The sequence below is a fragment of the Carassius gibelio genome, chromosome B11 (assembly GCF_023724105.1).
Source record: "Carassius gibelio isolate Cgi1373 ecotype wild population from Czech Republic chromosome B11, carGib1.2-hapl.c, whole genome shotgun sequence".
Lineage (NCBI taxonomy): Eukaryota > Metazoa > Chordata > Actinopteri > Cypriniformes > Cyprinidae > Carassius > Carassius gibelio.
In genome coordinates this window covers 1,055,336-1,063,923 of record NC_068406.1, presented here as the reverse complement: position 1 = coordinate 1,063,923, position 8,588 = coordinate 1,055,336, and the positions used below count along the sequence as shown (strand labels likewise).

General features: G+C 39.6%; 1 protein-coding gene across 1 annotated transcript in view; it reads left to right on the top strand.

Annotated features, from left to right (window-relative positions):
• The first annotated feature begins 1,995 nt into the window (after positions 1-1,995).
• Positions 1,996-8,588, top strand: part of cdk5rap1 (CDK5 regulatory subunit associated protein 1) — a 30,891-nt gene continuing 24,298 nt past the window's right edge. The window contains exons 1-5 of the mRNA XM_052568766.1: positions 1,996-2,440; positions 3,263-3,366; positions 3,527-3,561; positions 3,656-3,756; positions 4,014-4,224. Coding sequence (XP_052424726.1) covers positions 2,173-2,440; positions 3,263-3,366; positions 3,527-3,561; positions 3,656-3,756; positions 4,014-4,224 — 719 coding nt within the window. The 5' untranslated portion in view covers positions 1,996-2,172. The remainder of the gene's footprint in view (positions 2,441-3,262; positions 3,367-3,526; positions 3,562-3,655; positions 3,757-4,013; positions 4,225-8,588) is intronic.

The following is an 8,588-nucleotide window of genomic DNA, read 5'->3' as shown; positions in this document are numbered from 1 at the left end:
ACACATTTTTTAAATAGACGCTGTCATTATAAATAAACCGCATATTTGAGTTTAAAACAACTACATTCTCGCCTGAAATACTTTTAAAACTACATTTCATGACACAATAACAGTAATATTTTGAAAATTATCCGAATAAAAATGGCGGTTGAAAATGCTCAGTGGACTCAGCTGGCAGAAGCCCCCCCATGACGCGAATTCGCGTCTGTTGTGAAGTTAATTTCACGCGCGAATCAAGCGAATTACTCGCGCGAATGAAGCGAATGATCTCAAAATGGTCAAGCGGCAAACTAGGCGCGGTAGACGCGAATTTGACGCTCTATTCGCGTTTGGTGTGAACACAGCATGACACATTTTCACAGTTTTTTACTGTTAAAATCACAGTCATTTTTTGCAGTGTACTTAAAGCGGCTCATTCTAACATACCCCCACGTGTCCACATCACGATGAGGGAAGATTTGCATAACACCGCCCCGAATGTTCACACGAGGAGAGACAATGTCCAATCAAAGTTTTTAATAAATCCAATTTATGGTAGAGAAATTAACATTCAATTCACGGTCAACAGATCTATAGGAAGTTCCTGCAGTTAGCATGCCAATTGCACGCTCCCTCAAAAATTGTGACATCTGTGGCATTGTGCTGTGTGATAAAACTGCACATTTTAGAGTCGTCTTTTATTGTTGCCAGCCTAAGGCACAACTGTGCAATAGTCATGCTGTCTAATCAGCAACTTGATATGCCACACCTTTGTGGTGGATGGATTATCTCAGCAAACGTGAAGTGCTGACAACACAGATTTAGACAGATTTAGACAGATTTGTGAACAATATTTGGGAGAATTAGGCCTTTTGTGTACATAGATAAAGTCTTAGAACTTTGAGTTCAGCTCATGAAAAATGTGGGCAAAAATAAAAGTGTTGCATTTATAATTTTGTTCAGTGTATGTGTATATGTATGTGTGTTATATGTATAACTAAATTCAATATCAAAGTTTCTAGAAGAGATTCTGATCATGTATCTTCTGAATTATTAGACGTGTCTTGCACTGCAGTGGGTTGAAGAAGTTCAGCCTAACACAGTTGTGGTTTGTACAGATTCAGTGGCGTCACTGACAAGTTTATAGAGTGGAAAATCAGAAACATGACAGGATATATAATTAAGGTTATTGGTTTCTTTTCTTTGGAGTAGAGGGGAATGAGAACGAGATGATCAGTTTGCAAAGAAGACCCTGGAAAAATTCCAAATTGAATTCCAAATTACAATAAGTAAAGCTGAAATAAAGAGATTGATATATACTGAAGGTGAAAAGAAATGGCAAAAAAAGTTGGGAAAATGAAAGAAAAGGGAGGCATTTATTTAAGATCCAGGACAGTGTTGGTAAAGAGAGAGTTATGGAAATAGAAGGAATGAGGTTATCATATATAGATTGAGAATAGGACATGTAGCATTAAATAACAGTTTCACAGGGAAACATGAAACAGGCAACGTGGACTACCAAAATCAGTTGAGCATGTTCTTCTAATGTATAGTGTATGAAAGGGAAAGACATCAGATGTTCCAAGAACTTGAACTGATGGGAATTAATATTATATCTCTAAAGACAATTTTAGGTTATGGGGGTAATGCAGTCAAGAAAATATGGATAATTGTTTAAGTATCTAAAAAAGACAAGATTGATGGAAAGAGTTTGAAGCTTTAAATTTGTATTTATTTATGTATATATATATATATATATATATATATATATATATATATATATATATATATATATATATATATATATATATAAAATCTCCCCCTCTTCCACCTCATTGATTATAGTTAAATAGTTTATAGATGAACCGTTACGTTTCACACTCCAGAAAAATTTATGGCGGACATGCACCTTTAACGATGGTTTGCCAATTCGACAAAAAAAAAAAAAAAAAAAAAAAAAAAAAAAACAAGAGAAGAAGAAGAAGTCTGGCTTTTATTTTGAAATATATCTCAGTGGCGTCGCCATATTTACATCGTTTACACATGTACTTTGTAGCTTGAGCTACATTTACGGAGTGTTGTCTTTTCTTCATTTCATTAGATTTGTTGGAATAGTTAATTGGGGTAGTTCATTTATTGATTAGTGTAATGTAATGGTGTTTGTTTTTAGCTGTTCAGTTAGGTCAGTGAGACATGAACATAAGCAGCAATTTCAGATTCTGCAGATTTACTTTTAGGAAATGTTTGTCTCGACGCCTTCAAGGGGACACATGTGACCGATATTATTGCTCTAAACCATCCTCTACCGATGGGACAAGAGTGGTGCAGTTAAAGAATAAACTGGCATGTGGTCCCAGTTTTCAGGACTTTATTAAGAGTTCTGACAAAAGCTATGACGCTTGCAATGATGAATTTGATGAGTACCATATTCCTGAATGCACAACAGCACGATCACAGAAAGGTCAGGACCTTTTTCTAGAGATTGACAGATAATGTATTAGTGTCTGATAAACGATATGCAAAACTCTTTTTGCTTTGTAACAAACGCAATAACAAAATAATTATTAGACTACAGCAATAATTATTATTATTATTATTAGACTACAGCAATAATAATAAAAATCATTTATTCGTCGTTTTGAGCTATATCTAAGAACAATTTGTTACATAAATTATTATTGTTATTATTATTCAAGTGTAGCTTCTTAACAGTGTTGGAAGGTTTCTTTGGAAATAGGTGTTAGGTTACAGATTACAAGTTACCCTATTTAAAATGTTGTAGTAAGTAAGTTAGTGTAACTATTTAAATACTTAAGTAATGTACCTGATTACACAAGTTTTGATTATTTTGATAAAATTATAATGATTTCAACTGTTAATAATTTTCACAAATTTAAACCAGACAGGGTAACATTACAGTAGTACACAACAACACCTTCATCACTTGAATTAATCCTAATAAACATTAGGATTATAATAATAATTTAATTTTTTAGCACAGCCTCCACAAAATCAGACTTTAAAACCTCTTTTTACTTTGAGATTTTTCTGAGGTTAGGTAAAAATAACAAGATGTAGTTTAATAGTTATGATGATACTGTTTTTGAAATCAAATCTTTGAATAACTACAGCAGGTAATGCCTTGGAAAAACTAAAACATAATTAAAGCAAACACATTAACCCAACTAGTAAATTAAAAAGTTATCAAATGAGCATATGTTCTATTCTTTTTTGGAATTAAGTATTTATGCCACATGATGTTGACAAGTGTAATGTATTTCAGTGTATTTTGAGACATACGGCTGTCAGATGAATGTCAGTGACACTGAAATTGCTTGGTCCATTCTTCAGAAAGCAGGATATTCACGGACACATGAGCTGCCAGAGGTACTGCAAACTTTATCCAATAAAAAGTCATCATGGAAACATCTGTAGAAATTATGATTACCATGGTGAATTTTTGTAAGGGTTGAGATACCTTCAGAATAGCAGAATATGGTCAATGTTGTGTCATTACATGAATGCTTTGTCTGATATTCTTCTATAGGCAGATGTAGTATTGCTTGTCACTTGCTCTATAAGGTAAGAAAGACTCCTTTTTAACCATGAAATAAGTGTATTTATAAAAAAAATAATAATTCAGATTTAGGGTTTAATTGTTTTTCTCCTTCGACAGAGAAAAGGCAGAGCAAACTATTTGGAACCGACTCAAACATCTCACTGCCTTAAAGAAAAGGTGTCAAAAACACAAGCCTTCATTAAAAATAGGTGTCCTAGGTAACTATTATGACGGTTCCTCTTTATTTTAAAAAGTGTAAATGTGCACGCACATGGCTGAACAGAAGAACAATGCAGGTTTTTGCCATGCCAGTATGTTGTCTGAAAAAAATAAAAAATGTCATTTAGCAACCTATTTTCTATTTGATGTTGTTGGCAGAAATGCAGTTCCTGCCCTGATTAGGCAAGTTACAGTTCCATCAACTGGTAAACCTTCTTGTCAAGTCTTGATGCACATATCTTATGTCCTTCTGTAGGTTGCATGGCAGAAAGACTGAAGACTAAATTACTTGAGCAGGAGAAGTTGGTGGATGTTATAGCAGGGCCAGATGCATACAGAGATCTGCCTCGGTTGCTATCTCTTGGTTACAGAGGTCAGAGGGCCAGTAATGTGCTGTTATCATTAGAAGAGACTTACGCTGATGTCATGCCTGTCCATCAGACTCCAGAGGGACACAGTGCTTTTGTGTGAGTAATGCACTGTTTTATGCCAACTTTTGTAGAACATCACAATATTGTTACTGTATTTCACAAGAAGCAAAGTTGCTAAATAATACTGCTTTATTGTCTCATTGTAATGTAAAGTTTAAGTTGGGATGCTGATTTAAAATAGCTACATTAACCATGAAACAGTGAAAAACAGTAAGTATAAAATGTGTAAATGTTTTTTATACGGAAAATACTAAAATGAACTGGATTCTGTCTATATGACTGTACATCTCAATAAAATACCATTCTTATTCCATAGAATCATGCATTTATAGATCATGGTAACCATGTACATGGTTTGTCACTACTAAGGTAAAAAGTAACTGACTTTTATAACACTATGGTATTTGTTATGAAAAACATAATTTATTATAAAGGCAAAAGCTTAACAACAAAAATGACTACAATTAGATTTCCTTATTCATATAATATGAAAGTGAAAGTGATGTGACATACCTATTTGTATGGGGACCCATACTCGGAATTCGTGCACACACATAGCAGTGAAAACACACACCGTGAACATAAACCCAAAGCAGTAATATGTATATTTATTGCAATGTACATTATTATATTTATAATGCATAATAACATGAATGTACCATGCCAAAATTACTAAATTCTGCACCAAATTCAAGCATTTTTCACTGGATTTTGCAGTGATGTTTATTAAAGGCAGGGTAGGTAAAAAATGTATAAAAAAACTTTTTTTCCATATTTGTTTAAACTTTATTTATATATCAATACATAATTAAAATGTATGTACTCTGAAAAAGAAAGTATAAAAATCGAGTGTCTGTAGACCTCTCACGACTGTTTTAAAGACAGCTCATTATTTCCATTCACTCCACCCCCTCCCTTCTGGGCTCCTTCCAAAGCCACGCCCCAAAACACATGAATGCGCGACTCCGACCACTGAGCTGGAAGACGCATTATTTACCTGAGACGAGCGGAGAGGAAGGAGCACAGTGCATGTAGTGACATCGTGTCAGAATCACATGTAATAAAAATAACTTTATAATTATGAAGATAAACAAACAAGATGTATTTTAGTACTCCCTATCAAGCTAGCATATTGATATTGGTAAAGTTTAAAATATATATTTTTTGATTCGCTAACGAGCTAGTTGTCTATAAGGCCAAGCTAAAAACAGGTTGCATGATACACGTTTTTCCATTATCATCATTTACACTGTGATGAAGACGAATTTCGTGTAAGATTCATAACGTTGTTCTGCATGTAAGAGTTTCCATGATGAAAGCATTGTTGACTCTGATGAAGACTACACTCCAGAGACAAGTACCGCATCGTCAGCTCGAGGACAGGTCCGGGGTCAAGGGCGAAGCAGAGGAGGTCGTGCAAGAGGCCGTGCAACTAGGGTTTGAGGAAGTAGACGCCGAGGACGGGGTGGTCGAAGTGCAGCGCAAGGAGCACTTGAGTTCCCTCAGTTCTCGCCATCGCTGGAAAGCCACGCCGATATTAACTCGCGTTTTATTTCTTTGTTTATCCAAATACTTTTTATTCATTGCCTTTTCTTGTACTGTTACTGTCTTCCATTTTTTTGCCTGGTTTGCCTTCACTAACTGCATAGGCCGGTACTGTGAATTTTGCTTGCTGTTTCTCTGCCATTGTTTTGGTATTCCTAGGATCCGTGCCTCTTAAATTTCCTCAAATCAAACGTGCGTGCGCAAGTGGGCAGGTCATGTGTGGCAAAAGGGTGGTTGCCATGGTTGCGAGAGAGTGACAGTCGCCTAAGCCAATCCTATGTTTCGTCCCGAATGGAAATAATGAGCTGTGTTTAATACAGATTAACCAGAGTCACTCGATTTTTATACTCTTTTTTTATCAGAGTACTTACATTTTAATTATGCATTGATATATATAGAAAGTTTAAACAAATTTGGAAGAAAGTTGTTTATAAATTTCTTACCTACCCTGCCTTTAATTCGCAGTGCTATTTATTGATTCTGGACCAAATTTAGTAGTTTCTCACTGGTTCTTGGAGCACTGTTTAAAGGGTACATAACATACACAGTTTCACCTAATCTCATGTTAATCTTGAGTACCTATAGAGTAGTACTGCATCTTTCATATATCCAAAATGTCTTTAATTTTATCATATTTATAAAAGAAAAATACAGCTTTCCGATTCTCTCCGCAAAAAGCAGAGCTCCTGGAGGCGTGCGGTGGGCGGAGCTATAATACTGTAATGATGAGACAGAGAGGTTCGGATCCATGTGCAGAACTTTTAATGAGAATGGTCAGACAGGCAATGATCAGCAATAGCGTCAGGTATATAGGGATAACCAGAATCGATAACAGAAACAAGCAGATGTCGGGGGCAGGCAGCAGAGAATCAGAGTCGGTATAAACAATCCAAAGGTCAGGTACAGAGAGATCAAACAAAAGGAAAACGCTCGGAAATGACAGACACAGCAAATCAAGACTTCGCAGAGAGTGAGAGTGAGTGTGCTGCTTATGTGTGTGTAAATGAGGTGCAGGTGTGGCAAGGAGATTGACTGGGGAATGATGTGCAGGTGTGGCAGGGTGATTGTGATGCAGTGACTCATGGGAAATGTAGTAGTGTGTGGTGCAACAGATGAGAGGTGTTAGAGTCCGAGTGACATCTGGTGGTTAATGTGGAATGTCCTGATTGGAGTGCCCTCTACAGACGTTCATGGGCACTCCATGTAATGATCGTGACCTAGCCCCCCCCCAAAGGGGCGGCTTCCAGACGCTCAAAACAATCTAGGAGGGGAGTGGAGCGGAGGCGGAACAGGGGGAGGGACAGAGGGCCAGGTCCATGAGGAAGTGCAGTGGTCGAGGACCAGGGCAGAGCAGGCAGAACTGGGCCCAACATGGAGATCAGGAGCCTCTCCTGGGCCTGGCATTGGAAACAAGGACCCTTCGTGGGCCTGACAGGGGAAACAGGAACCCGCCATGGGCTTTACTCGGGAACAGGGGCCCGCCATGGGCCTAGCTCGGGAACAGGGGTCCACCAAGGCAGAGCATTTGGCGTGGGAGCCCACCAGAGCAGAGCAGGTGGAACTGGAGCCCCCCAGGGCGGAGCAGACGACCACCACAACTGAGAAGAGGGAACAAAAGCCCTCCAGGGCATAGCAGACGACCACCACAGCTGAGAAGAGGGGGCAGGAGCCTACCAGGGTGGAGCAGAAGACCACCACAGCCGAGATGATAGGACAGGAGCCCACCAGGGTGGACCAGACGACCACCATAGTTGAGCAGACATGACAGAGGCCCACCAGGGCAGAGCAGAGGACCACCACAGTGGAGTTGATGAGACAAGAGCCCACCAGGGCGGACCAGACGACCACCATAGTTGAGCAGACATGACAGAGGCCCACCAGGGTGGAGCAGAGGACCACCACAGTGGAGTTGATGACACCGGAAAGCAAGTCTGGTCAGGTGGGACTGAAACAGGGAACATAAACAGGTTAATAGCGTGATGAGATGGTAGCTGGCCTCCATGGCCGTGACAGGGCAGGCAGTGAGTTCATGGAGAACCTCCTTAGCCATGACCGGAATGAATGAGAGCTCATAGCTGGCCTCCATGGCCGTGACAGAATAGGAAGAGAGCTCTGGAAGTGGGGCTGAGATGTGACGAGGCTCTGGTAGATCATTGGTGATTTGACTGGATTCTTGAAGATTGACTGTGATTTGAATGGATTCGTGAAGATCGAGTGTGACTTGACTTGGTTCCTGAAGAGTGACTGTGACTTGACTTGGTTCCAGAAGATTGACTGTGACTTGACTTGGTTTCCTGACGATTGACTGTGACTTGACTTGGTTCCTGATGATTGACTGTGATTTGACTTTGCTCATGAAGGTTTTTGGGGACTTGACTGTGGTCTTGAGGATCAACTGAGACTTGACTCTGTCCTTGAAGATCACCGGTGACTTGACTCTGTTCTTGAAGATCACCGGTGACTTGACTCTGTCCTTGAGGATCACCAGTGACTTGACTCAGTCCTTGAGGATCACAGGTGACTTGACTCGGTCCTTGAGAATCACCGGTGACTTGACTCTGTCCTTGACGATCACCGGTGACTTGACTTGACTCTGAAAGGTCAGCGGTGACTAGCCTTGTCTCTGGAAAGTCCATGGTGACTAATCCTGACTCTGGAAAGTCGACGGTGACTAACCCTGACTCTGGAAGGTCGACGGTGACTAGCCCTGACTCTGGAAAGTCGACAGTGACTAGCCTTGACTCTGGAAGGTCAACGGTGACTAGCCCTGACTCTGGAGGGTCCATGAGCACCTGACTTGACTCTGGAGGGTCAACCGGAACCTGACTCAACACTGGAAAGTCAATGGGCACCTG